At 63.5% G+C, this 26,885-nt stretch overlaps 4 protein-coding genes across 15 annotated transcripts in view; 1 reads left to right on the top strand and 3 right to left on the bottom strand.

Annotated features, from left to right (window-relative positions):
• Positions 1-1,317, bottom strand: part of ZC3H3 (zinc finger CCCH-type containing 3) — a 62,214-nt gene extending 60,897 nt beyond the window's left edge. Inside the window, exon 1 of the mRNA XM_069599586.1 lies at positions 1,135-1,317. Coding sequence (XP_069455687.1) covers positions 1,135-1,222 — 88 coding nt within the window. The 5' untranslated portion in view covers positions 1,223-1,317. The remainder of the gene's footprint in view (positions 1-1,134) is intronic.
• Positions 1,318-6,831: 5,514 nt separating this feature from the next.
• GSDMD (gasdermin D) lies at positions 6,832-15,706 on the top strand. 9 transcript variants are annotated; one of them, XR_011258942.1, is made up of 13 exons: positions 6,832-8,332; positions 9,239-9,494; positions 9,665-9,857; positions 10,431-10,599; positions 10,740-10,842; positions 11,101-11,154; positions 11,596-11,694; positions 11,818-11,993; positions 12,765-12,906; positions 12,999-13,072; positions 13,193-13,330; positions 13,854-14,010; positions 14,163-14,437. XR_011258942.1 is itself a non-coding variant. In XM_069599655.1 (12 exons), exons 2-12 carry the CDS (start codon positions 9,281-9,283, stop codon positions 14,448-14,450), a joined length of 1,650 nt encoding a protein of 549 aa, XP_069455756.1. In that variant the 5' UTR covers positions 6,832-8,332; positions 9,239-9,280; the 3' UTR covers positions 14,451-15,706. The 9 variants fall into 9 exon arrangements, 5 of the variants coding, with proteins under 5 accessions (XP_069455756.1, XP_069455759.1, XP_069455757.1 ...); XR_011258944.1 differs by having other exon boundaries at positions 13,821-14,010; XR_011258943.1 differs by having other exon boundaries at positions 7,936-8,332; positions 9,277-9,494.
• A 533-nt stretch (positions 15,707-16,239) lies between these two features.
• MROH6 (maestro heat like repeat family member 6) lies at positions 16,240-23,342 on the bottom strand. 2 transcript variants are annotated; one of them, XM_069599597.1, is made up of 15 exons: positions 22,764-23,342; positions 21,599-21,696; positions 21,312-21,464; positions 21,036-21,190; positions 20,388-20,505; positions 20,011-20,195; positions 19,788-19,925; positions 19,584-19,698; positions 19,332-19,475; positions 19,086-19,259; positions 18,728-18,895; positions 18,400-18,519; positions 18,095-18,197; positions 17,917-17,982; positions 16,240-17,752 (listed from the first exon to the last, which is right to left on the bottom strand). In XM_069599597.1, exons 1-15 carry the CDS (start codon positions 22,807-22,809, stop codon positions 17,514-17,516), a joined length of 2,022 nt encoding a protein of 673 aa, XP_069455698.1. In that variant the 5' UTR covers positions 22,810-23,342; the 3' UTR covers positions 16,240-17,513. The 2 variants fall into 2 exon arrangements, with proteins under 2 accessions (XP_069455698.1, XP_069455697.1); XM_069599596.1 differs by lacking the exon at positions 22,764-23,342 and having other exon boundaries at positions 21,599-21,936.
• Positions 23,343-23,591: 249 nt separating this feature from the next.
• NAPRT (nicotinate phosphoribosyltransferase) lies at positions 23,592-26,815 on the bottom strand. Of its 3 annotated transcripts, none has more exons than XM_069599689.1 (13): positions 26,527-26,815; positions 26,325-26,452; positions 26,163-26,245; positions 25,825-25,955; positions 25,618-25,733; positions 25,169-25,365; positions 24,946-25,086; positions 24,608-24,692; positions 24,435-24,515; positions 24,250-24,352; positions 24,009-24,163; positions 23,810-23,917; positions 23,592-23,702 (listed from the first exon to the last, which is right to left on the bottom strand). In XM_069599689.1, the coding sequence occupies exons 1-13, from the start codon at positions 26,750-26,752 to the stop codon at positions 23,640-23,642; spliced, it is 1,617 nt and encodes a 538-aa protein (XP_069455790.1). In that variant the 5' UTR covers positions 26,753-26,815; the 3' UTR covers positions 23,592-23,639. The 3 variants fall into 3 exon arrangements, with proteins under 3 accessions (XP_069455790.1, XP_069455791.1, XP_069455792.1); XM_069599690.1 differs by having other exon boundaries at positions 24,009-24,148; XM_069599691.1 differs by lacking the exons at positions 23,810-23,917; positions 24,009-24,163 and having other exon boundaries at positions 26,527-26,812.
• Positions 26,816-26,885: the final 70 nt, after the last annotated feature.

The raw sequence follows: 26,885 nt of genomic DNA, 5'->3' as shown, positions 1-26,885 counted from the left end.
CAAGCTGTCACAACTCAGCCAACAAGCCCTCCAGTTACAGCACCCCCCCACCATATGTCCCACCTCCAGGCCCAAAGAGAGTCACGTCCAGACCTGGTGACACCTCAGAGCAGGTATGATGGAGGGCCAGGAAGTGGCTGGTAGATGGGCTCAGCCCAACTGAACTCTTCCCAATACACACTTCCCAAGTTCTTAAGTCTTCTCTTTGTGGGAATAACCTTTAAAACAATTTTTTAAAAATGCAGCAAGCCATCTCTCATGACTCAGTGGTAAAGAATCCATCTGCCAATGCAGGAGACACAAGAGATGCCGGTTCAATCCCTGGGTCAAGAAGACCCCCTGGAGAAGGAAACGGCAGCCCATTTCCTTCAAAGCCCTGGCAGACTGCAGTCCACATGTGCTCAGTCGCCTCACTGACCATAGCCCGTCAGGCTCCTCTGTCCATGGGGCTCTCCAGGCAAGAATACTGGAGTGGGTTGCCATGCCCTCCTCCAGGGGATCTTCCCTATCCAGGGATCGAACCCGCGTCTCCTGTGCCTCCTGCACCGCAGGCGGGTTCTTCACAGCATGAGGGATGGGGCAGCCCCGGGCTACGGTCACTGAGGTCGCAAAAGAGTCAGACACGACTTAACGACTGAACAACACGCCGTCTTAGGTCTAAAAATGGAAAAGTTTGGAAAACCCCGAAGGCCGGGAATTCTGGGCCAGGAATATCAAGGAGAATGTGGCTGTAAGGAGGGACAAAGGCGTCAGAAACGGGCGTCCAGGGAAGAAATACACACCACCGGCCCCGAGCAAGGGAGCGCGCCGGGGGGGCGGCCGAGGCCGCGCACGCCCGCGGCGGCGGGGAGGGTCGCTTCCCGCCTGTTACTAAGCGACAGCCCCGCCGCCAGCGGCCGCAGCGCCGGTAACCCCCGCACCCGCCGCGGAAACCCGAGCGGGGCTGAGCTGGGCCAGCCGGGAACGCCCCCTCAGGGTCCCCAGGACCCGGCCCGACCCCACCCACCTCCCCACCGACCCGACCCGGCCTCTGACCCGCGGGCGGGAGCGGCCCCCTTCGGCGAAGCGGGCAGAGGCCCGCTGTGAAGCAAGGGGGAAGAAGGGGACGCGCGACCCGGGCCCGGCGCGACCCACCCTGCAGGAGGCGGATCTGCCGCCGTAATTGCTCCTTTTCCTCCATCTCCGGAGTCCGCGACGCCCGGCCAGGCCCCCGCGACGTCATCGCCGGGCGACCGTTTTACTGAAGGCGGGGCGGAGCGCTGGGAGGCACCGCGACTACGCACTACGGCTGGGCCCGGGCCACCGCCGGCCGGAAGTGGAGCCTCGGGAGACTTGCGCTCACGCTCTGGCTGCGCCTGGAGGGGCGGGGTCACGCACGCGCAGTGCTGGAGGTGGAGGCTACGTCACTATGGAGCGCCAGGAATCCCTTCTCTGCGCCTGAGGAGGGGACGCTGTGGCGGACAGTACGCGCCCTGAGGAGTTCTGGCCGGGTTCTTCGCTGAGAGTGTTCCTTCCCTGTGGGCCCGGGGCGAGGGGCAGAGCCGGGGACTCCACGCTATCCACGGCGCAGGTCCTCCCGCGTCGAGCTAGAGGGGGGCTCTGCAGGAGTGAGCCGGCGCGGCGAGGGCCCGTGCGGCTCTGTTATTGGGCGGCCGGGCACAGGGGAAGGGACGTCCGGGATCGGGGAGGCACTGCAAGGACGCGTTAAACCTCTGAAAGCGTGAAGGACTGTGCCGTTTCGGTAGAAACAAGTATGAAAACAGGTGTGTACATCCCTGTATACAGCTGGGGGTGTAAAATGATATGGCCGCTGTGGTAAACGAATGTTTCCTCAGAAAGTTAAAAATGGACGCTTTGAGCCAGCAGTCAAATACTTCGGGGTATATACCCTGAAGAAGTGAGAACAGGGACTCGAAATACTCGTGCGCCAACGTTGGGTGAAGCATTATTTGCCATAACAAAATGTAGAAATAGCCCAAGTGCCCATGAGGGTGAATGGGTAAGCGGTGTTTATCTGTAGGATGGAATAGGATTTAGTCCTGAAAAGGAATGTAGGACTGGTCCGTGATACAGCGTAAACGAATCTCAAAAACATTAAATGAAATAAGCCAGCCACAAAAGGACAAATAGGGTAAGATCTCACTTGCATGACATCTTGAATAGACACATTTGTAGAAACAGTGCATCAAAAGTTAGGGAGGGTTGAGGGGAGGAGAGACGGAATTAATGCTTTTTGGCTAGAGAGTTTATGTTTGCAGTGATGAGAGAGTTTTGGAAACATCTATGGTGATGGTTGCACAACCTTACGAATCTAGTTGATCCACCGAATTGGACACTTCAAAATGATGATATGAGGACTCCCCTGATGGGCCAGTGCCTGAGACTCCAACCTTCCAACGCAGGGTGCCTAGCTGTGGTCTCCGATCAGGGAACTAGATCCTGTATGCCACAACTAAGACCTGGCATAGCCAAATACATAAAAATAAAATTTTAAAATAATTATATGACAACTTATATATTTTGTTATTCAATCACTAAGTTGTCTCCAAAACTAAGACCCTATGGGCTGCAGCATGCCTGGCTTCCCATCCTTCATTATCTCCCAGAGTTTGCTCAAATTCATGTCTGTTGAGTTGGTGATGCCATCCAACCATCCCATCCTCTGCCACCCCCTTCTCCTGCCTTCAGTCTTTCCCAGCATCATGGTCTTTTCCAATGAGTCAGCTCTTTGCATCAGGTGGCTAAAGTATTAGCTTCAGCATCAGTCCTTCCAATGAGTATTCAAGGTTGATTTCCTTAAGGGTTGACTGATTTGCTATCCTTGCAGTGCAAGGAATTCTGAAGAGTCTGCCACGCCACAATTCAAAAGCGTCCATTGCTGCTGCTGTTAGTATATATTTTACCACAATAATAAAAAGCGGACACAGTGTGTCTGCAGCAGACCTGAACAATAGGAAATGTTAAAGGAAATTCTTCTAACTGAAGGGGAATGATACAATATGGAAACAGATGTTTATGTAGAAAGAGAACAGAAAACAGTATTAATAACTTTTAATTTTTTAATTTTCTCCAAAAGATAAATACAGCAAAAATAATAAAAATGTATTGTGGGTTTGTAATGTAGGTAGAGGTAAAATCTGCCAACAGTGATGCAAGGGGTCACATGCATTGTGTCTCCTGCAGGTGAGGACGCAACCCCCAGCCTGCCTCCTAGGCCAGTGCCTGAGCCCGCCCCAGGGTGTTAGTGTTACTCTGCTTAACACGCAGCAGTGAGCACCCTGGAGTTTCTTAGTGGTGGCAGCTCCAGGCTGGGAATACCAGGCAATAGAATGGCCCCTGCACTCAGGCTGTGGGACAAGGTGAGCCACGGGTCATGCTGAACACTGTGTGAGACCCTTAGGCCTTGGCAAAAGTGAGAGCAGGGTATGGGAGTTCCCAGAGAATGAAATGGAATTTCCCACCAGGGATCATGAAAAGCACTTCTTTGGGCTGGTGCTGTCTTGGCTCTTGAGAATCCTGCAGCCATCACCTGTATGTGCCAGGACTGGCCTGCGGGGGGATGGGCAGCACATGCCCGCTTAACACCACTGACCCTCATGACAGCCTGCTGTCTGCCATCAGTTGCTAGCTAGCCACAAACTTGATAAACCCACGCGATGCCACGTGGAGCAGAGATAAGCCTAAATGTCATGATTTAGGGCACGTCATAATTTTAGGCTTCCCTGGTAGCTCATTTGGTAAAAGGAATCTGCCAGCAATGCAGGAGACTTGGGTTCTATCCCTAGGTTAGGAAAATCCCCTGGAGAAGGAAATGGCAACCCACTCCAGTATCCTTGCCTGGAGAACCGCGCACAGAGGAGCCTGGCAGGTTACAGTCAATGGAATTACAGTGTCGGACCAGACTGAGCGACTAACCACAACTACAGGCCCTCATAGGAACAGGTGTTGACTGGCTGGGACCACTACCCCATGGATGCCCGCTTGCCTTCCGTCCCAGTGGGGAGGAGCAGGAAGTGACTGTAGAAGAGACCAACCATTGAGGACTCTGTGGGTTCCCCCATCCCAGCCGCTAACCCCCACTCCACCCTCGCTGCAAAGCATGACCCTCAGAACCAGATCCTTTGGGAAGAAAAGTTGACTAGTTGCTGTTTCCTAGATGGCAGCCTTTCCACAAGGCTCTCAGGGGCCACGGAGGATTGATGGTTGGACATCACCACAATGTCCCACATGCCCTAGTCCTGGACAAGCCCGGACAGGGGCCTTGCCAGGTGCAAAAGACACCTCTCCCCAGCCAAGGGATGCCTGGAGGCTGGCGGTCAGGCTAGCGGTCCTGCTAGGGCAAAGTGAAGTGAGGCTCAGGGCAGTAGAGCCCCATCCCCTGCAGGGTCACTCGGGGTGGGGCGGGGCTCTGTGCCGCTTCCCCAGCCCCTCCCGGCAGAAAATCCAGGGAGCCAGGCAGGCATCAGGGCCGGGAGGGCCGTGCGGGAGCCGGGCAGGGCGACGGGAATGGTTCGTCACCCTGGGCGCAGAGACCGGCTGTGAGCCTCCGCTGATCCCGCCGCACCCTTTCCCGATTCTGCCCGGCCTTCCTGCGGCCTCCGCCCCTCCTGACTCCGGAGCTCCCCTGGGCCCGAGGCCGCCCCGTCGCCCAGCGCTCCGCTGAGCGTGGACCGCGGGCCTGCTGGACTGGCGCTGCTGCCCGGCGGTCCGAGTCACCGCCGAGGGCCGGGGCCAGCAAGGGGGGCGGGGGCGGCGAGCGGGAGGCGGCCCCACGGGGACTCAACCCCGGGGGAAAGGACTCCTGGACTTCGGTGCCCTCCGCACCCGCTCGGCCCCGCAGGGCCGCTCTCGTTCCCTCCGGGCCCCCTCTTGCTGGCGCGGGTTCCAGAGCCGGAGGCGCGGGGCAGCGGCCAACATCGCGGCGCCCCGGGAACTCCTGTGTCACTGGGTGGAGGGCCCAGGGTGGAGCCGCTGCTTGCCGCTCCCCCCGCACACCTCCCCCGTCCCGCGCTGAGGCCCCGCAACCCTGACCCGGCGTGTCCTGAAGCCGAATGGTCCGGGGCTGGGTGGGCCCGGTGGGGCGGGAGCGCGGGTGGGTTCCTCGGGACCACTGCCCTTCCCCTCACCCCACGCCGTCGCCCACCCGTCTCCCTGTCTCTCTCGGTATGGCCTCTGCTGTCGCAGCCTGGACACCACCCTCCCTCAGCCCGTTCCCCCATCTCTTCTGAGGGGCTCCCAGCCGCTGCATCCTACAGCTGGTCCTGGTTATCTCCCCGTCTTAGGACCTGCTCTGTTCTTCCCAGGGGCTGGGCATTTCCAGGACAGGGACCGGCCCCCACTGCCCAGCTCCCTGCAGGGTCTGGCGGGGGTGCTGCCCCACTCTGGGTGGTAGAGGCCTGCGGCTGCAGTGAGCTGCTTCCTTCCAACTCTCTCGGAGGTGCCACAGCCTCCCTGCACACAGCCCAGAGCCCCTCCTGGCCCTGGTCACAGTACTCCATCAGGCACGGTGTCCTCCCTGGCTCTGGACCCCAGGGCCTGCCCGGAGCTTGCGCAGGGAGGCCTCCGCACCCTCATGTCGCCTGATGTTGCCCCAGACTTCCTGGGGCTCCCTAGGCCTGCCATGGGGGAGGGGGATGCAGGGCCAGCCCCTCCCACCTTCCTTCTGCTTTTTCTCCAGTGGATTCACTTCCTGCCCTTTCAGACTGACCTCTGCGTTGAGGAGCCTAGTGACACCACCACTCACCAGTCCAGTGCCTCTTGTGTAGGCTGTTGCTAAAGAACTGAACTCTGGACTTCTCTGGCCCTCCAGCAGTTAAGATTCCTCACTTCCACTGCAGGGGCACTGGTTCCATGATCCCTAATCAGGTCAGGGAACTAAGATTCCCCATGAACATGCAGCAACAACACCCTTCCGTGGTTCATTCAGCCCCAGGTCACTGCCTGAGGCCGAGGGGCACAGTGTAGCACGACACCCCCCGTTATCATGGCCACTGAGACCGCCGCACTGCTCCTCCGTGTGGATGGCACCTGCCTCCACCGGTCCACCCACATGGAAGCAAGGCCTTCTAGAAAAATAAACCTGGGGCCAGTCATACCTCAGCTAGACGCCCACAATAGATTCACCACATACTGAAGAGCCTGCTACCCCCACCCTTGGCCTGGAACCTGACCAACTGGAGAGGTGGAAGTCAGGGGCCACTAGGAGGCTACACAGCTTTCCAGAAGCTTTGCTGTGGGAACAGGGAGAAGCAGGAGAATGCCCGGTGGGCCCAGCACACACCATACAGAATACAGGACTGCACATAGGAGCGCGCACACAGACCCAGGCACAAGCGCGAAACACAGCCATACAAATATACACACGCATTCGTGCGTAGACCTACATCACGCACGGATACCCATACCTGCGGACATGTGCGTGCATGCTTACGTTACATACACACGGGAACACGGACACGCACTCAGCCTCCTGGAGCATCCTGCCACCACCAGCAGGATGCCCTGCTCGTACTGGCAAATGGGCTCCAGCAACTGGGTCAGATGTGGGAGCCCCACACTGAGCTGGGTGGGGACCCACTGCCCCAGAGGCCCTCAGCCAGCAGAGTTCGCTGGCCTGCACTCTGGTCCCCTGATGTGGAGAGAGAAAGGGCCTCAGAGACCGCAGGGAGGCACCGAAGCCACCCTGCTCCCCACCCCACCCCCTCCAATGGACGGTGCCTGCCTGTGTCTGCCCAGAGTTCACAGCGGCTCCAAACTTCTGCTTTCGCAAGATTGCTTCCTTTCCGTTTGAATCAGCATTTCCACTTATTTGCAGCTGCAACGTTCCAAAACACACAACCGCTGCACTGGCATCGGGGCTGACGCCAGCAGCTCTACCTGGCGGGGCCCTCGTCCAGTCCACTTCAGAGCCCTCATCTGCAGAAGCACGCGGTGCTGGGTGCTGACATGCAACCACCCCGCGAGTGAGTGTGCACGGCGGAGCCTATAGGCTGAGTCTCGGGCCAGCCAGCCAGCAGGGGCCCTGGCGTGAGCTCCAGAGGGTCAGGAGACCTAGAGGCAGCATGTGGCAGTGGAGAAGTGGGGTATGGGGTTCCTGGGTGCCTTGCCCCCGACACGATCCACACACAGCCCAGGAAGGAAGGACATCGAGAGCCTGTGCCCGGCCTGGATGTCATCACTTGGCTTCAGGTTTCCACACTAACAGCTCTGAATGTTACTGTGGTATGTGAGATATAATCCACAAACCATACAATTCACCCATTAAAAGCGTAAAACTCTGGGGGTTTAGCATATCCAGACATGGGCAACCACCAGCACAACCAATCTGAGAACATTCCCGTCACCCCAAAGACACTGTCACGCCTCCCGCCCCTGCCAGCTGTATCTCTGCTTTCTGTCCCTGCAGATCTGCCTGTTCTCGTTTCATACGCCTAGATCCTGAGAGCTGTCGTCCTGCGGGCCTGACATCTTGTCTTGGTGTAACGCTTTTGAGGTCCATCTACACTGTGCTATGTGTCAAAACTTCCTCTTTGTGGCTGAACACCGACCGCTCCATTGTGTGTGTTGACCACGTTTTGTTCGTTCGTGCGTCCATAGGTGGACATTTTCCACAGATGGACATTTGCAGTGCATATTGGCTGTTAAGAATAACGTTGTGAGAGCATTCACGTGCCGGTTTCTGCATGAACATGTTTTCATTCCTCTTGAATGCACACCTAGCCTTGGAATGGACGAGCCTATCGTAGTTCTCTGTTTAACTTTTTGAGGAACTGCCAGACTGTTTTCCATGGGCGCCTGCACCCTTTTACAAGTCCAGCGCTGTGTGCTGCCAGATTCTCCCAGGTCTTCTCCCACACTTGTTACTCCCCCTTTTATATTACAGTTAACCTATGAGTGTGAGGCAGCCTCTAACCTTGCTTTGATTCGCATTTCCCTGACACTGACCTGAGCCTCTTCTTCCGAGCTCACTGGCCATTTGTACACTTTCCCTGAAGAAATGTTTTTTCAGACCCTTTGCCCTGTCCTAGGGTTTTAGGAGAGAAGGATCAAAGAAGCTCAGCTTGGTTGGAGGCTATGGGGGATGGGGTGAGAGCCTCCCGGGCCCCCGCCCCTGCACTCCCGCTCCCAGCCGGCCTGCGGGTGAGCTCACCAGGGGCATTTCCGGCTCCTCTCAGCGCCTCCGGTTGCCTCGCGGAGGTTTCACTTTTGGGTCTGGGAACCTTCAGGCTGTGTGTGCACTGGGCAACTCCAGGGCAGAGGCTTCCAATCCTGGCCCGCAGGGCAGCCTGGCTTCGGCTTAGTGGGCACAGGCACGCGACAGTCACGGTCACTGGTGAGCTGCCCCCACCCATGCCCTTCACCCCTGCGCCTCGCATGGGGCTGCCTGCCCTGGCTCCCGGGGTCAGCCCTTGCTTCTCCTGGGTGGGGAGGCCAGCACCTCTGGGTGGAGACCAGGTCCTGTCACCTTCCCTGGGCTTCCCCAAGCCCCCCAGGACTCCCCGCATCCCAGACCAGCTGGGGAAGCCCCAGGCCTTTGGGAAGGGGGCTCCCTCCAAAGTCTGACTGGTTTGGGCTTAGCTCCAGGCAGGCACCTCCAGGTGCCCCTGGGCCCACTCTGGGATCTCAGGCCAGCACCGAGGCTTAGAGGCTTCCCGCAGCCCCGACGTCCTGGGTCCTGAGTCAGGCCTGCAATGGCTCCTGAGCCCTGAAGGCAGACGAGTGCCTCACAGAGCTCTGGGTGCTGAGGAAGCCCTGGAGGACAGGCCTCAGGGCTGGGGATGCTTGGGCCGGGCGATGGCTTCTGCCTGCTCCCTGCTCTCTGAACACCTCGGCCACGAAGGCAGCTGCTAAGGCAGACAGAGCCCCAGCCTTGCCCTGCCCTTCCTCAGTGGCTACTTTTCATGAGCCACCCAAAGCCTTGTTGAAGTAGCCAAGTGATGGAGGGCTTGGTGGGCAGCCAGGGCTGCCCCCTTCCCGACAAGTGCTGAGTCCCAGGGCTTTCTGGGGCTTCCTGTGGGCACTCTGGTCACAGGACAGATGGTATGCGTGACTGGCCCGAGTCCCATGGAGGGCTGCAAGTGACGTCCAGCCTGGAGGCGCTCAGGGCCCCTTGCAGAGATGGACAATGGGTGACAGGGTAAACTCGGGGGCCAGCATCGCAGGCCTGGCCAGGCAGGACTGCCTCGGAGACACCTGAGCGGCCACCTCTCTGCTCTTCCCCTCCCCTGCCCTCTTCCAGCCCTGAGGGTGAAAGGCCTGACCAGCTGCCCTCCTCAGGAGCATGGCATCGGCCTTTGAGAAGGTGGTCAGGAGCGTGGTCCGGGAGCTGGACCACAAGGAGCTCACCCCCGTGGATAGCCTGTGGAGCTCCGCCAGCTTCCAGCCCTACAGCCTTTTGAGCAGGAAGCCCTTGCACTCACGGTTCTGGAGACCGCGCTACATGTGTGTCAACTTGTCCATCAGGGACATCCTAGAGCCCGATGCGCCGGAGCCAGGTACCCGACCGGTGCTGAATCTGAGCCGTGGGTGGGCGGGGGGTGGGCCAGCTGGCTCCTGCTAGGGTCCCTGGTCTGTCTCCAGAGGGCAGGCGCTTTCCAGAGGCCCCTCCACCAGGCGGGACAGGCAGCAGCCGGCGGGTGGGTCCTCAGCTGCGCTCTCGCTCCAGTGCTGGAGTGTGGCGGCACCTTCCAGTTCCACGATGCAATGGACGGGCAGCTGCAGGGCAGCGTGAACCTGGAGGCCCCGGGACAGGGCAGGCTCTCAGGCGGGGCCACAGTGTCGGGCAGTTCCAGCGCCTCGATGGACCTGTGCACTCTGAGAGTGGCCCCCAACACCTGGGAAGCCATGCACCATGAGAGGTGAGCCCAGGGCCGCAGGCCCACTGACCCTGGGCAGCTGACCCTGGGCAGGCCCTCGGGGCCGCAGCAGTCACAGGGTGTCTGTGCAGGCTGAGGGACGTCCCAGAGTCAGGGGCCGTGCGGGGACCAGTGGCTGGGAAGGAGGCTGCCGAGGTTCTGGGGGTCTGCATCCTGCAGGTCAGAGGGCCAGGGGTCAGACTGAGCCCTGCTGCAAAGAGGCTGGGGTGGAACACACACAGGGACCCTGGTGAGAAGGACGGTTAGCTCAGCACACATACGTGAGATCTGAACCCAGGGAGTGGAGAGAGACAGCAGACAGGTGAGCAGCCAGCCTCAGGGTGGGCCCCTCCAGAGGCCCGCAGGCTTCCTCGTCCCTTCTTCTTGCCCTCTGTCTGCCCACAGGCACTGGAGCATCCAGGGGATGGGGCGATAGGGGTCCCATGCCGGGGCATCCACATCACGCCATCCATGGCTGCAGACACTGAGGTCCGGGGAAGGGAAGGCCATCTCAGGGCAGGGGGAGGCAAGGGCAAGGCTCACCCTGCAAGCTTCCCACTGGCCCACCCACCGCAGGCGCCTGCGGCAGCCTGAGCCCAAAACCCTGCAGCAGCTGCGGAGTCGGGGGCATGACGTGTTCGTAGTGACCGAGGTGCTGCAGACACAGAAGGAGGTGGAGGTCACCCGGACGCACAAGCAGGAGGGCTTAGGCCAGTTTGCACTTCTGGGAGCCCTCTGCTTGCAGGTGGGCGGCGAGGACCCTGCAATGGGCACAGCGGGGGAGGCAGGAGGGGAGTGTCCCCACGCAGACCCCCGCCACCAGCACCTGGCTGCCCCCAGCCCCACCACCCGGAACCCAGTCCTGAGCCCACATCCATCCCTCAGGGCAAAGGCGAGGGCCACCTGAGCCGGAAGAAGATGGTCACCATCCCCTCGGGCAGCACCCTCGCATTTCGGGTGGCCCAGCTGGTTATTGGCTCTGACTGGGGTGAGCTGGAGTCTGAGTGACTTCTGGGGCCCAGGCTCCATCGCAGGGGCGGGGAGGCCTGGAAGAATCACCGGCTGCCTGGCGGTGCTGGGGACATCTGGTGGCATGACTGTGGGCTGGGGTGGCCGAGAGCCCCTTGTTCAGGCAGGTGGGAGGTCGGGGCACAAAGCGGGGCTGCACAGGGAGCCCAGTGGGCCAGGGAGAGGCCAGGTGTTCCGCCAACCTACCTCCTTTATCTCTGCCCCTCCCGGCTTCCAGACATCCTCCTCTTCCCAGACAAGAAGCAAAGGACCTTCCCGTCGCTGCAGGCAGGTGAGGCCCATGCTCCTGGGAAGTGGGACAGGCTGATAAGGAGAGCCCAGAACAGTACATCTGGGAGACACACACACACACACACACACGTGCACACACACACGCACACACTAGTGCAAATGCACACACCCACCCATGCAAACACGCATGCACACTCACATACACACACATGCAACATGCACATGTGTGTACAAATGCACACACGCACATATACACACATGCAATACATGTGCACACATGCACACTCGCGCACATACACACATGTGTAAACACACACACACGCGCGAGTAGCATGGCGAGAGGCTGGCACCAGGCAGGTTTGGCCTTGCTCCTTGCCCCAGGCTGCCAGGACTGGGATGACACGCTGTGAGGGCCCAGGGGAGGCAGCCCTCTCTGGCTCGGGCCCCTGCCCCCAGCACTGACCAGCCCCACCTTGCCCAGGCCACAGGCCCTCCAGCAGTGCAGACGGCCATCCACGTCCGTGCTTCAGCTTTACCTCCATGAGGGGCTTCTCTTACTCCTCCTGCCAGTTCCAGTCGGGTCAGTACCTTCTGGGCCACCCTGGGGCCCCTGCTCCCCTTTGGCCCCCAGCATCTGCCCTCCCTTACCAGGGCTCCCTGGGGCCACAGGGGCACCTGGGCAATTGCAGACCTGTCCCCACAGATGGGTCCATGGAGCACTGGCTGGCGACCACTGACGACTTCCAGGGCCTCCAGGCAGAGGTGAAGGCCTGGGCCGTGGGCCTGGAGGGCTTGTCCAAGGGGCTGTGTGGGCAGCTGCTGGGTGGCCTGGGGCAGGTACTACGGGACGAGCCAGCTCTGCAAGCCCTGGAGGAGTCGGTGAGTGAGCTGGGCTGTGCATGCAGGGTGTAGGGGGTAGGGTAGCACGAGAGCTGAGTGGGGCAGCAGAGCAGGTGCCTGCCCACCCTGCTCACCCCCACTCCCCCAGGTGCCCCCACCTGGAGCAGGGCCTGCCCGCCCTGCTCACCCCCACTCCCCCAGGTGCCCCCACCTGGAGCAGGTGCCTGCCTGCCCTGCTCACCCCCACTCCCCCAGGTGCCCCCACCAGGAGCAGGGCCTGCCCGCCCTGCTCACCCCCACTCCCCCAGGTGCCCCCACCTGGAGCAGGTGCCTGCCCACCCTGCTCACCCCCAGTCCCCCGGGCGCCCCCACCTGGAGCAGGTGCCTGCCCGCCCTGCTCACCCCCAGTCCCCCGGACGCACCCACCTGGAGCAGGTGCCTGTCCCGCCCTGCTCACCCCCAGTCTCCCGGGCACCCCCACCTGGAGCAGGTGCCTGTCCCGCCCTGCTCACCCCCACTCCCCCGGGTGCCCCCACCTGGAGCAGGTGCCTGCCCGCCCTGCTCACCCCCAGTCCCCTGGACGCACCCACCTGGAGCAGGTGCCTGTCCCGCCCTGCTCACCCCCACTCCCCTGGGCGCCCCCACCTGGAGCAGGTGCCTGTCCCGCCCTGCTCACCCCCAGTCTCCCGGGCACCCCCACCTGGAGCAGGTGCCTGTCCCGCCCTGCTCACCCATAGTCCCTCAGGCACCCCCACTTGGAGCAGGGCCTGTCCCACCCTGCTCACCCCAACTCCCCTGGGGTGCCTCCAGCTGGAGCAGGGCCTGTGTGGTGGGCAGATGGAGCCTCGGGATGGTCCGGTGGGCGCCATTCTTGAATCCCTGGTGCTGCCCTCTGGACAGCTGGAAATGGAGCTCGCGGACTCCGTCTTCTACCTGCTGCAAGCGCTAGCAGGTAAGGGGCTTGGGGCGGGGCAGGGAAAAGGCAGGGACGCGAGCTCCTCTGGCTGGCCCCTGGAAGCCCTTTCACCCGAGGTCTCTCCGCAGCGCTGAACGAAGCCCAGCACGTGCTGCTGGCTGAGGTGCTGGAGACGGGGGCCCTGTCAGGGACGTTTTGGCTGGTGAGAAGGCCTGGGTGTAGGGGAGGGGTGGGCCGGTGTGGGACCTGGTGCCCTGCGATGGGGTGGCGTGGGCGGATGCCCGGTGCCAGGCCCTCTGACTGCCCCCACCCTGCCTGCCAGGTGGAGTGCCTTGTGGAGCAGAGCAGCCCGTGGCAGGAGCACCGGGCTGTGTCCCTGCCGCCAGAGCGCCTGGGCGACAGCTGGGGCTCAGAGGCACCCGCCTGGGCTCTGCTGGAGGTGTGCGGCTTGGAGCCCCAGGTGGGCACCCCCCAGGTGTGCTGGGAGCCTGGGGCCCGCGGCCGCGTGTGCGCGCTTTATGCCTGCCTGGCACTGCTGTTCAGGCTGAGCCGGCTCTGCTAGTCTGCAGCCCGCCCGCCGCAGGCACAGCTAGTGCCCACCGGCTGCCAGGAGCCACACCCAGCTGTGTGGGCGCCTCTCCACAAGACCTAGGGGGTGGGGACAGCCAATAAATGTGACAGATGGCAAACACAGGGGAATGACGCATGAGCTTTTGAGGAGCCTCTATCAGGGGTTGAGGGCCCCGTGGGGGTTGCCCACACAGGACGGGGAGGGACCTGAGGGCCAGGAGCAGGCACCAGGGGCCTTCCCTGTGCTGGATCCGGCCACTCCAGAGTGACTGGCCACGTGGCCAGGCTCCTCCCTGCCCGTGCCCCCCAACAGCAGGCTGGCCTGGAAAGAACAGGGCATGGCGATGCCAACCCCCGGGACTGTTCTCTGTCCACCTCAGGGAGCCTGAGAGCATTCTGACGTTCTGATGCAGGCAGCAGGCCGCCCTCTGCAGAGCTGCAGGGGGGCAAGAACTGGGCACTAACAGACAGAGAGCTCTGCACTCCTGGGGCTGGGGGCCTGGGGGAAATGACCTGAACCAGAGAAACTGAGCTTTGGGATGTGTCTCATCCAAATTCATTCACTCAAAGGTAAGAGTCTGTCGAGAGGAGAGGAGACCTCCCGGCCCTGAGCCGTGGTCTCTGGGCCTTGCCAGGCACAGAGAGGGGGTGACTGACTCAGCCAGGCAGTTACTCTCACCTTGGAGTTGTCACAGCCAGGAGAAACTTGCCTCTCCCTACAGGAGCCGGTCTGCACTCCTCCACTTGGTGGAAGGCGAGGGAAGCCATGTTCCCTTCCTGTCCGGCTTGCTGCTGCCCTGCAGCCCCAGGACTGGCTAAACAGAAGGAATGGAGAATCCCTGGTGGTCCGTTGGTTAAGGACTCGGCACTTCCGCCGCTGGGGCCCAGGATTGATTCCTGGTTGGGGAACAAAGATCCCACAAGCAAAGTGGCCCAAAAAAATAAAAATAAAGAGAAGAGGTGGTTGGCCCAGCTGTGGCCAATCTGAGAAAACTCAGGATCGAGGTTGACAGTAAAATTAATATTAAAAGAGTGCTCCCTAAACATCCCAGATCCCAGTACAGAAATGCCTAGCAATTGTCCCCTCACCCAGGGCGAGGGAGAAGTTGAACACCTCCCAGGCCTGTTTGTGTTCCCCAGAGCCTCTTTTGGGAACCTTGCTAGAGGACTGAAAGGCACCACCAAGGCAAACGGGACTGGACCAGCACAGGTCTTGGAAAGCAGCGAGTGGGCCCACTGGCGCTTCTTCTGGTGCCCCGAGACACTCCCCACAGGATCAGGTGGTGAACAGTCTGCTGAGCCCCACACAGGCACCCTTTGGAGGATCTCACTGTTGGCCCTCAGGCTCCAGGGTCGCCAGTGCCCAGAGGTCTCCAGTGACAGCTCATTTGAGAGCATCTAAGCATCAAGATCAAGGCGTGGCAGGGGGACGTCTGTGTAAAGCAGCATACCCCGACCCTAGACCCTGGGGGTAGGTGAGTGCTCTGTGGGTGGCTCTGCTGGGCCTGGTCACCTGGACGCCCACCAACCAACAGCACTCACCCGGGAGCGGGGCTCATCCAGGAGCAGAGCTACGGTGTCGCCGCCCCGACTGGAGCCTCCTTGGGGACCGCAGCAGAGAAATCTCTGAGAAGCATCCCACTCCCAGGACAAATCAGCAAGCAGGGTGTCTGGCGGGGGCCCAGCTACAGGGCAAGGGACGCCCTCACGGCAGGGGGGCGGGGGGCAGGTTCACTCCAGATGGCCTGCGGAGTGGAGGGGAGTGGGCTCCCAGGCCAGAGAGGCCCAGGCCCTGCGGGGAGGCATGGAAGAGGCGGGGCGCTGCCTGCCAAGCCCCTCATGAGGCTGGACCCTGCTTCCCAGCGAGCCTTGCTGGGGGCTTTGCCCCTCGTCTGTGCAGCCACACCCTGTGGTTGGACAGGCTCATGCCTGGTGGGGGCAGTGGGCCTCAGACGTTCCCCCAGCTTCTGGCTCCAGGCTGCAAGACCCTGAGGGGCCCGACCATCAGGTGATTGAGGGAGGTCCTCCCACCACCCTGCCGGCAGCAGTGGAGGGGCCACAGGACTGGGACCTGGCGCCTCCCTGATGGGGTCGGGCTGGAGACCCCTGAGGACATTCTTACCAGCCTCCCTTCCTTCTGCCTCCCGGGCTCTGACAGCCTCCTGGACTCCCCAGTGTGTCCCTGGATATTTCTTGTAGTTTAATCCAATTTTGGCATTCCCCTTGGAGGATTGTGAACTAATACACCAAACTATGCCCCTGGCTTCTCACAGGCGAGTGCCCTTGGCTGGGGCCTCCCCTGCCCTCAGAGTGACCAACGAGGAGACCCCGGCCTCTCCCAGCTAAGCTCTGACTGCTCAGGGCCTGTGTGGGCAGCACAGCTTCTCAGTCAGGGCAAAGCCTGCCTGACTCTGCCCAGGGCTGGCCCAACCCCCAGCCACATGCTCAGTTCAGTTCAGTTCAGTCGCTCAGTCGTGTCTTTTGCAACTCCATGGACTGCAGCCAGGCCTCCCTGTCCATCACCAACTCCCAGAGCTTCCCCAAACTCATGTCCATTGAGTTGGTGATGCCATCCAGCCATCTCATCCTCTGTCATCCCCCTCTCCTCTCGCCTTGAATCTTTCCCAGCATCAGGGGCTTTTTGCATCAGGTGGCCAAAGTATTGGAGTTTCAGCTTCAACATCAGTCCTTCCAGTGAATATTCAGGACTGATTTCCTTTAGGATGGACTGGTTGGATCTCCTTGCAACCCAAGGGACTCTCAAGAGTCTTCTCCAACACCACAATTCAAAAGCATCAATTCTTTGGCACTGTTTTCTTTATAGTCCAACTCTCACATCCATACATGACTACTGGAAAAACCATAGCTTTGACTAGATGGACCTTTGTTGGCAGCCACATGCTACCTTCCCTGTCATCTTAGCCCAAGCCTGATCTTGGACCAGGCACAGCTCATCAGAGCCCAGCCTTGGCCCAGACAGACACCAAACCCCTAGGATCTGTGTTTTTATTTTGGCTGCACGGTGCAGCATGTGGGATCTTAGTTCCCTAACCAGGGATCGAACCTGTGCTCCCTGCATTGGGAGTGCAGAGGCTTAACTGCTGGACCACCAGCGATGTCCGGCTATATCTTTATTTCAAATGCTTTCCATTGGGATGGGCAGGACCGACCCCAGCCTCCAAGAGGCTGTGTGAGTGGAGGCCTCCTTCTCTGAGGAGGCAGCTTTTGGGGCCCTGAAAAGGCAAGAGGACACTTCAGGGTGGGCATTCCAGGTGGCAGAAGCCACTCGTCCCGGATCTGGAGAGCCTGGGTCACTGCTTTGGAGCAGTCCTGAGGGACCTCTTCCCTCACCCGGCCCTGAGCAGGTGCTGGGATGCGGGTGTGACAGCTCAGCCTGGTGAGGGGCAGATGCTGGCACCCAACACCTGAGCCCGCAGGCATCATCTCAGACCTGCGGCGTCCAGTGGGAAGTTGGGGGCCGCGTCCAGAGAAGACCCCAGGGGTCTGAGACAGTGAGCTAGAGGGGAGGGGCAGGAATGGGGCCAGGCTGCTGGGCAGTGGGTGTGGACAGGAGGCCAGACGGGTGCTTCCTGAGCAGGGAGAGTGTGACCGGAAACCTCAGAACCTCCCAGCCAGCACGTGGCCAGCAGAGGCAGCCTTTCACGGGGATGGCTCCCAGGGCTGCACCCACTTCCGTGTCCCCACCCGGCCTGGTCCCAGAAGGCCAGGCGCCATCCAGGCAGGGCACATGCCAAGGGGCTGGGAGAGGCACAGGCCTGCTGGGGGACAGACGGACCGAGAGGTGGATGAAGCGAGAAGCTGAGGGTGAAGGTGCTGCGTCAGAAACTGGTGGTCCATCTAGTCACAGGGCTGTCGGGGTGGGGGGTCTTTGTGTGCAGCAGACTGTGCAGAGACCCGCCGGGGTGGGGGACAGGCATTGGTGCCCAGCACTATGCCCAGGGTGCCCCTCAAGGCGGACCTCTTCTGCAGATCTGCCCCCTAGCCAAGACAGGCCACAGAGCAGGGAGCCCAAGTCAGCACCGTGGCTCCCATTGGAGGGCCGGCCGGTTAGCTCAGCCTGGACCTGAACAGCCCCAGCGGCCGGGGAGGCTGCGGTGCTGGAACGGGCTGCGGGCGTAGACGGGCGGGGGCCGGGCCGGCCGGGGGCGGGGCCGGCCGGGGCGGGGGAGGTGCCGGAGGCTCCAGCCGTAGGGCTGGGGCTGCGCGCGGGCCAGCAACGCCACCTGCTGGCCAGACACGTGTGCTGCCGCCGCCACAGCGGGCTCAGGGTCGCTCCGCAGCCGCCCCAAGTCTGCGGGGACAGGGCGGTTCATGCGGCGGGAGTGGGGGGGTGCGGCTCGCGGGCTGTCCCCCATCCATCCCGTTCCCCCACCCATCCACTCCCATCCACTCTGCCCTGGCAGCCACCACCTCTCTGGAACCCTGCGGAACCCCAGGAGGGCGAGTTGGGCTCACCCTGGAACAGAGAGTCCAGCAGGTCCTGGTTGACGTGGCTGGGACTGGAGTGATGGACCAGGAAGCCTGGACCAAAGCGAAGCCCTGAGTGCTGGCCCCGTGCCCACAGCAGTGAGGGGCTGGCCCAGCGCCCAGAGCCCTGGGTGCAGGGAGCAGCGTGACACCAGGCCTGCCTCACCTGTGAGCAGGACGGCCGCCCGGCGCAGGGGGCCCTGAGGGCTCCTTAGGTAGCCCTGGGTCTGGCTCAGGAAGCTGGGCACATGACTCGGGTACCACTGGACCTAGGGACAGAAGGGCTGGTGGGGCAGGTGGGCCAGCTCTGCGTGGAGTGGAGGCCTCAGAGGTGAGGCCAGGCTTCAACATGCTACCACCTTGACGGGAAGGGTGAGGAGTCTCAGTCTGGGGGGGGAGTGGCCCCGGTGTATACTGGACCAAGTGGACAGCTGACCACACCCCATCATTCTCACCGTCCCCCCAACTGACCAGGCGGTGGCAGATGCGGCTTAGGGCCTCAGGGCTGTCGTAGTGGGCCACCGTGACCATCTCCTCCAGCAGGCCCCAGTGCAGGGCCTGGTCACAGCGGGCCAGGGTCCATTCGGAGCTCTGGAACGGGTAGGGAGCGAGGTTACAGGTCCGAAAGGAAAGTGGCAAGAAAGGACCTGGGAGGTAGGAGGTGGCCAGGGTGAGGGGCGGAGGAGTCCTGCTTGTCCAAGCCTCCTGCGGTCTTCGGGGAATTCCCTGACCTGTGCTCTCTGGAGAGGCGTCTGTGGTGGGGAAGGGTGGAGTGGTCAGGACACTGTCGGGGGCTGACCTCAGCGGTGTCTGGGTTGGGGTCGTGCAGGCGCAACAGCAGCGGAACGAGACACTGCAGCACCAGCTTCCGCAGGGGGCGGCGGAGCCCCACCCGGAGCCCGCCCCGGCCGCGCCGCACCAGCGTCCCGAGCAGCCCGACTGCGGAGGCGCGGACCGAGTCCCGGGCCTGCACAGGAGGGCGCGATTAGGAGCCGGCAGGGAGAGGGCGCGATTAGGAGCCGGCAGGGAGAGGGCGTCCGGAGGGCTGCAGTCTGCGGGAGTGCCCTGGGGGCCCCAGCGGGGCCTGGTAGGGGAACCGGCGAGGGGGGCGGGCAGGGTCGTGGGAAAGACAGCCGGAGGGGGCGGGCGGGGCTCACGTCGTCCAGGAGCGGTGGGAGGCGTGGCCGCAGCTCCGCGCTCAGGAGCCGCACGGGCGCCTGCGGCCGCAGCAGGACCCTTCGCAGCGCCCCCAGCGCGGCGTCCACGAGCCGCGGGTCACCCTCGCCCAGCGCGCCGAGGAGCGCGGGCAGCAGCGTGGTCGCGTGGCGCACCTGCGGGGGGTACAGGGACTAGTGGGAGGCCCCTCGCCCAGCCCGCCCCGCCCCGCCCCGCCCCTCCCTCACCTTCCCGCGGTTCAGCGCCAGGTGGCCGAGGCCCAGCAGGGCCAGCCAGCGCACGGTGGGCTCAGGGTCGCCCTGCCAGGCGCGGAGCCGCTCCAGGATCACCTCCTCCCGCAGGAGCCGCGCAGTGGGCCGGCTCTGCAACAGCTGGGCGGGGGACACTGGGTCAGCGCACTGGCTTTCTGTGCAGGCCAGAGCCGCTTAGGGGCCAAGCTCACTGTCACCCCTCCCCACCCGTCCTGGAAGCGGGCTCACCCCGGTGAAGAAGGCCATGGCCGTCAGGCGCTGTGCGTTGTCTGTGCTGCGCAGCCGCGGCAGCAAGTCAGCGAACAGGCCTCGCAGGTGGTGGTCGGCGTGGGCCACCAGGGCACTGGGAGGGGGCCAAACGGAAGCTTTCTCTCAAGAAGCCGCCCCCCCCAACCCCCATGCCCCTGCTTCTCCCACACCCCCGCCCCGCACCTGGCCAGCAGCAGGACACCCTCCAGGTGGGTGCGGGCTCCCACCAGTCTCCTCCAGCCTCCAGCCTGCTCCATGCATGTTACCACCATGCGGCCTCCATCCCCAGAGAGCAGGGCCTTCAGGGCCTCCAAGGTGCAGCTGGGGGCGGGGGCAGTGGCGAGTAGGCAGTGAGGGCCAGGAGGGCACTGGGCCAGCCCTCACACCCTGGTGTGCACCCCCTCACCTGGCATGACTGTGTGGTGGCCCTCGGTGAGATGGAGCCCAAACCTTGGGTGTGTCGGGGGGGTGTGAGTCCCATGCCAGCTCATGGAGCTGAGTGACCAGCACCAGGAGAAGGTGCGGGTAGAAGCCTCGGGTGGCACCTATGCAGCCGGACACAGCCAGCATCTCCCCAACGGCGCGAGTGGCCTGTGGAACCAGGGGCTCATTCAGGCTCAGACATGGCAGACAGAGAGGACAAGGCCTCCACGCTCAAAGGACGTTATGGATGGGTGTGACTAGGGTGAGCGCCTGCTGCCCCCGAGCCCCTGTATCCAGACTTTCCTGGCCTCTTGGGCCAGGGCTGGGGTGTCCCCTGGCAAGCTGGACAGAGCCACCTACCGCCAGCGCCTCCAGCTGGGATCCGGCTGAGCCCTTTAGCGCCCAAAGCAACTGCACCAGCACCTGTCCGTTCACACGCTGGTTCCGGCTCAGGCTGCGCCAGAGCTCAGCGGCCGCTCTGGGGGCATGGGGCATGTGAGACAGGGTCTGGGGCTGGGGTGAGGAGAGCCCCCAAATTGGGGAGGCAGCCACTAGGACTCCAGCAGGAGGAGGGAGGGTTAACTGCCCCCCACCGCACCCTGGCAATCCCTGAGGAGCAAGACGAGTGGCATCTGTGCAGACCACGTGGGACCCCAATGGGCCAGCAACAAGCCTGGCATCACGAACAGTCACCATGGGGAATGGAACCAGAGATAACTTTCCCTGGGGGCAGACTAACCAGAGCCAGGGGCGTTGGGGGTGCAGAAGCCACCCGGCTTGCTCAGGCGGGCACCCCCAGACAGGGAGAGAGAAGGCCAGGCTGCAGCCAGGAACCAGCAGAGGACCCGAGGTGGGAGGGGCAGCGGGAGGACGAGAGGGAGGAGGGGAGGGGAAAGGCTCCCTCCTCCGTCTGCCTGGGCCAGACTCCACGACCAAGCCGGAAGGGGGAAGGAAGCCGCGTGGGGCCCCGACGACGCGAAGCGCGCCTGGTGGGGCGGGGCAAGTTACCGGTCCGGGGCCGGTGAGCAGCGCAGCAGTGCGAACACCACGTCCCGGGAGTGCTCCAGAGCCAGCGCGCTCAACACCCGCAGCGCCGCCCGCCGGGGCCGCCCCTCTGCCAGGTGGGGCACCTGCGCCAGCAGCCCCCGCACGAGCCCATGCACCTGGCATGGGAGGCGGCGGGCGGCGGTCAGGGCTCTGTGAGCCCTGCCCCCGCCAAGCAGGCACAGCTCATCCCGCCCCCCCAAGCCTTGGAGGGGCCGTGGGGAGGGGCCGGGGGCTCACCTGGTCCTCCAGCCTGTGCCCCCGCGCCTCCAGGGCTGAGGACAGGGTGAGCGCTGTCTCCTGGGTTCCCACAAAGCCAGCCTCTTCCAGGCAGGTGGCGGTGTACATGGCCAGGTCTGCGAGGGCCCCCTCCTCCCGGGAGCTCCGGGGAATCTGGGGGTGGAGGGGGGGCATGTGGAGCCCCCTTGTCTCTCTCACACTCTTCCTCCCTCCACAGAGCCTTTCTGCCATCTCCCAGCCCCCTCCCTCGTTACCTCCCCTTCCCCCCAGGCAGCCCTCCTTCTTACCAGCTGGGGCCCCTCGGGGGCTGGCTCCTGGGGAAGGGGCGGGGAGAGGGGCTCACCGCCAGCCGTGGGGATGGTGGTTGCCCTCCCGGGCTCTGCCACTGCAGGTTCAGGTTCAGGCTGGGGCTGAGGGCCTGGGGCAGGGGGTCCCGTGGGCTGCCCCCGGCTGGCCCGGATCCCTTCAGCCAGGGCTGTCAGGGTCAGGGCCCCCACGGGGGCCCCACGGGCAGGGCCCCACATGCCCCCAGCCATGGCCGTGGCACACGCCAAGCTTGTAGCACCTGTTGCTGGTCCTCCCAGGAAGTCGTGCCCAGGTCTGACCTAGAAGCAAGCCCCAGGCAGGCGGGACCAGGCGTGGTGGCGTGTGTGTATGTGTGTGTGTGTGTGTGTAGGGTGGAGGTGGGGAGCCATACAGAGGTGTCTCCAGATGTGGTACCCGCCGGGGGCTTTGGGAGGGCCCTCCTGCCCAGGCTGCCTGCAGCCTGAGTGTCTGGGGTCCAGTTCTGCCCACCGGGCCCTAGGAAAGGGCCAAGCAAGGTCCCTGGGGGACAGAGGATCTGTCAGGGCAAGGAGTACAAGGGGGTGGTGGCAGGGAGGCGAGCCCTTGACCTGAACGCCAACCCTGCTGGGCAGGGAATCCTGGCAAGCGTGCACAGCTCTTGAGGGTCTGGCTCAGCCCTGAGCTGAGACCTCGCCTGACTCAGCCCTGAAAGGCAGTCAAGTCCCATGCTAGGCCTGGGCTGGGGCTGGGCTGTCCCCTCCGTGTTCCCACCTGACCGGACCTCCGGGAAGGGGATGGTCCGAGAGCTGCCGCCCCCTTTGAACTCAGAGCAGCCCTGGGGATGGGCCAGCAGAAGAGGAGCTGCCCAGTGCCTCTGGTGCCCTCACAGGTGACTGACGTCACTGGATGGGTCACTAGGGGAGGGTCTGGGTCCCAGCACCAGAATGCAAAGCTCAGAAGTGGTGACATGAGGGGGCCTTGGGCCTGGGTGTGTTCTGTTGTGTGCATGCTGGCAGGGGTGTGTGTATCTCTCTCCAAGCCCCCCTCTCCCCAGGAGGCCTGACCAGGCCTTTGTCCCAAATCCCCACTGTCATCCTCACCCAGCAACACAGTGGCCACTGCCCAGCCTGGGCTGGGGGAGCCAGAAGAGCTGGTCCTGCCAAATACCTGAGCAGCGGGAGAGCCTGGGGGCCATCCCCTGGACAGTCAGCATTCCCCCACGCCCTTGCTGGTTCCTCGAGCTGCCCACCTCCTGGACAAGAGACCGAGGCCTTGGCCCCCGTGTCCTGCAGAGCCTTGACACTCTCTCCTGGAACGGAAGCAGGTGGAGACCTGACAAGCCTGCTGCACAGAGGCGGGGCAGCCAGGACTTGGCCGGGTGCCCAGGGCGGGCCCCTGCTCCCTAACTTCCTCCCTGGCTCTGGTCAGGCAGGCCCCACCGCTCCAAGCCTTTCCTGGCACTTCCGGGGCAGCAGCTGGGTCCCCACGACCGAGGCCTGGTCCACACTGTGACACGCCAGAGCCAAGAGGGAGCCGGATGGGGGGAGCCCAGGGGCACAGAGGCCCGTGGAGCCTGCCAGTAGCAGCGGCAGGGGACACCCAGGCCTCCCCTTGGGGAGGTGGAGGTATCCCAGCGAGCCTTCCCAGAGGGAATCCCAGAGCCCCTCCAGCTGGCGCTTCAACCCCACCCTGTGGCTCCTGCCTCCAGCCACTCCCTCAGCTCTTAGTTGGGCAAAGACCACCCCCCATTCCCTATACCCCTGCCCTGCCCCGATCTGCCCCTAGAGTCCAGCTCCTCAAGCCTTGGACACCCTCCCATAAGCCTTAGCTGACTTCAGGCCTCAGCATAGGGCTGACTCCTGAACCCTGGCCAGCCTGGGGTCTCCCCTGGGAGCATAAACCCTCTCACTAATTCCTGACTCCAGTCCACCCCAGGAAGCCCTGAGGGTCCAGCGAGTGGCAGGCTGGATGAAGAAATGACACATGACAAGTGGAGACAGTGAATGACTCATGTTAATTTCAGGCAGCTCCCAGCACAGGTTGTCAGAGGGCTCCTCTGGCACTCAGTCTGTCCACCAGGGCCTGGAGCTTCTCAGACAGCGCAACCTGCAGCGGGGAGACATGGGGGTGATGGGGCCATGGAAGCAGACAGCATGGTCCTCGGTCAGCTTCATCTGAGGCTGGCCAGGTTGTAGGTGTGGCCTTGCACACACCTGGTACAGTGCCGGCTGCTCCAGCCGCCTGTGGGCGGGGCTCAGACGGTGCAGGGACTGCTGGGCAAAAGCTCTGGATTCAGCCAGAGATGGCAGTGGCTCACACAGCTGTTGGGAGGCGGGAAGGGGCTCAAGGTCAGATGTCAGAGCTTGGTCTGGGTTGAAGGTGCAGACTCAGGGGGTAGGTAGAGGTGGTCACCTGTCCCTGCTGGACCCAGAGTCGCAGCAGCGGCTCCACGTGGGCCGGCCTCACAGTACGGGACTCCCGGGCCCCTCGAGGCCAGACTCTCAGCTCCCGGCCAGCCTGAGGAGGTGGCTCCTCTGCCAACTGCAGCACGTCTAGCAGCAGAGACCCTGTGTGTGTGCACGTGAGGGGCGCCAAGAATAACGTGAGGGGCCTGGGGCTCAGAACTGAACTGAGGAGGGTGGAGGGGCCTCACCATCAGAGCCCAGGAGCCGGAAGGCAGTCTTGCTCCCAGGCAATGTCTGCTTCTCGGGGTCCTCGGTCAGCTTCATCCGCGGCTGGCCTCCCACAGACACCAGCTGTGGGGACAGGGTGCTGGGCTAGCTGGACCTTCTTTCCGGACCCCTGGTCTACCCCCAGCCCACTCGCACTGCACCCCACCTTGTAGACACAGCCCAGGGAAGGCTGGCGAGGGCAGGTGACCACGCTAGTGCCGATGCCAATGACGTTCACCTCACTGCCCTGGAAGGTGAGTGGGTGGGCACTGAGCTCGGCCAGCACGTGCAGGCCCAGGGCCCCCACGCCACCCTCTGGCCTGCCGCTGCCCTGCCCACCTTCTGGGCCAGCCGGGCCAGCTCCTCCTCGTCAATGTTGTTGCTGACAGCAATGGGGACCGACTGCAGCCAGGGCACCCCGAACCTGTGGTGAGGTAGCCCCTCGGATGTTCCCGACTCCCGTGGCTCCCCCTCACCCATCCAGCCGCCCTCTACCACTCCTGGTCTGGCTCAAGCCTTCGTGCCTACAGGCCCCTGAGTGAGCCCAGCACAGCCTCCTCGCCCACTGCAGCATTGCCACTCGGGTAGCATCAGAGAGCCTCCCTCACGCCTCCCCTCTCAATACCCCTGAGCTGGAGGGGGTCTCTCAGCAGACAAAGCCCCTCCCAGGGACTCACTGGGCTGCAGCTGTCCGGAAGACCCCGCGGATCTCCCGAGCCTGCTGAAGCAGGTCACCACTGTCCAGCCTCACGCCCACTGCCTGGTAGCCCAGCTCCTGAAGGGCCAGGGCTACAGCCAGGAAGTTGGGGAGCCCGCTCCTGGGGACGGGAACAGGAGGGTCAGCATGGGGGATCTGCAGCTTCTCTGCTGAGACCATCCTGGGGAATGGCCAGGCCTCACCTCCGCACACTGTAGGTGTCCAGCAGGCCCTGGAAGGCCCGGGGAAAGGCCAGGGCATAGGCCACAAAGGCTGCCCGCTCTCCCCGGTGCGGCTCTTGCACACCCAGCCCCAGGTGGCCACACACACGCTCCAGCCACGTCTCCACACTGGCAGCCAGATCCACCCGGGAGCCCTGACCGGCCGCTGGAGCCAACATCTAAGGAGACGGGTAAAGGACGGAAGACCCAGAGCATGGTTGCGGGGTGGGGGGGCGGGCTGGCTCGCACCAGTAGACAGTCTGAGCACCCATCTGCCAGCGCTACACTGAGACACCAGTCCAGGGTGGCTTGGATGGGCCAGACGTGGTACCTGCCTGAGGGCTGAGCAGGGACTGGCATCTCCTTCTGGGGAAGGGATCGCCCTGGGGGTCTGCCTTTTGGAATGCAGCTAGGGGGACAGGGGTACTGACCGGGTCAGGAGGCACCTCGCTGCCTGAAAAGGAAGTGACAAAGGAGTGCGCCAGGGTCCCAGCCACTGGAACGCCCCGCAGCTGTCCTGCGAGCACGTTGCTGCTGGCATCGAAGCCTGGATCAGGGTAAAGTTGGGGGACTTCAGACATTGAAGGGCGGAGGCCTCGCGGCTAGACTCCTCCTCCCTTCCGTCTCCTGGCCCTCACCGCCCAGGTAGCTGTAGGTAGAAGCAGTAAGACCCCCGTCGGGGCCCTGAGCACGCCGAAGCCCCATCTCCAGCAGCCGCTTGTCGGGCCCTGCGATCAGGCGAAGGCGCGCGGCATTTGTGGCGATGAGGCTGTGGGAGCAAGGGAGTAGGTAGGGGACCGGAGTGACGGCCAGGAAGCTACTCGGCCCGGCCTCTCTCTCTCGAGACCCTGCGCAGCCGGAGAGGGTGCGGACCCGCGCTCCACCCCCGCCCCGCCCCCACGTGGCCACGCCCCGCAGGCCGCCCGGGAAGGCCCCTCCCACTCGCAGGCTCCGGCCTTCCCACCCTGGGCCCCACCTGGCGTAGCTGACCAGGCAGAGGAGCGGCGTCTCCAGCAGCTGCACCACCAGCAGCGGCCCGGACACCTGCAGTAGCGGCACCTGCGGGGCGGGCTGTCACTCGGTGCCGCCCTGACCCGTTCGCCGCCCCCCGCCACCGCGTCCCACCCCCCGCACTCACGCCGGGGAAGGCGAGGGAGCCCTCGGGCAGGGCCCGCACCGTCACACCAGAGCAGTCGAGGGCACGAAGGTGCTCAAAGAACGCGGGGTCTGTGTCTGGGGGCAGCGCCGAAGCCAGGAACTGCAGGTCTGGGGGCGACAGAGGCCGTGCCGGGCGGGGGCTGGGGGGCGTGCGGGCAGGGGCTCGCCGGGCCGGGGCCTACCTGCGTCCCGCAGGCGGAAGGCACGCAGGAAACGCACGCAGTCTCGCAGCCCCGCGGCCAAGGCAAAGGCTCCGCCGAACGGGCACTGGCGGAAGAAGAGCTCGAACTCGGCCTGGTCCTGCGCGCGGCCGGCGCGCCAGTAGCCCAGCGCCATGGTGGCCTGGTACAGGTCGGTGAGCAGCGGCCGCGCCGCCGCGCGCCCCTCGGGGTCCTGCTCCTCCGCCATCGCCCCGGACTCTGGCCGCCCCGCCTGCCCGCTTGACGTCCGCGCTCACCAGGGCCCGCCCCGCCAGCGGGTTGGAGCTGGGAGATTGGGACACCGGGGCGCGACCGCCTCTCCTGGCAACCAGAACCCACGG

The sequence above is a fragment of the Ovis canadensis genome, chromosome 9, assembly GCF_042477335.2.
Source record: "Ovis canadensis isolate MfBH-ARS-UI-01 breed Bighorn chromosome 9, ARS-UI_OviCan_v2, whole genome shotgun sequence".
Lineage (NCBI taxonomy): Eukaryota > Metazoa > Chordata > Mammalia > Artiodactyla > Bovidae > Ovis > Ovis canadensis.
The sequence above is the reverse complement of the archived record's forward strand: the minus strand, read 5'-3'. Positions and strand labels throughout refer to the sequence as shown.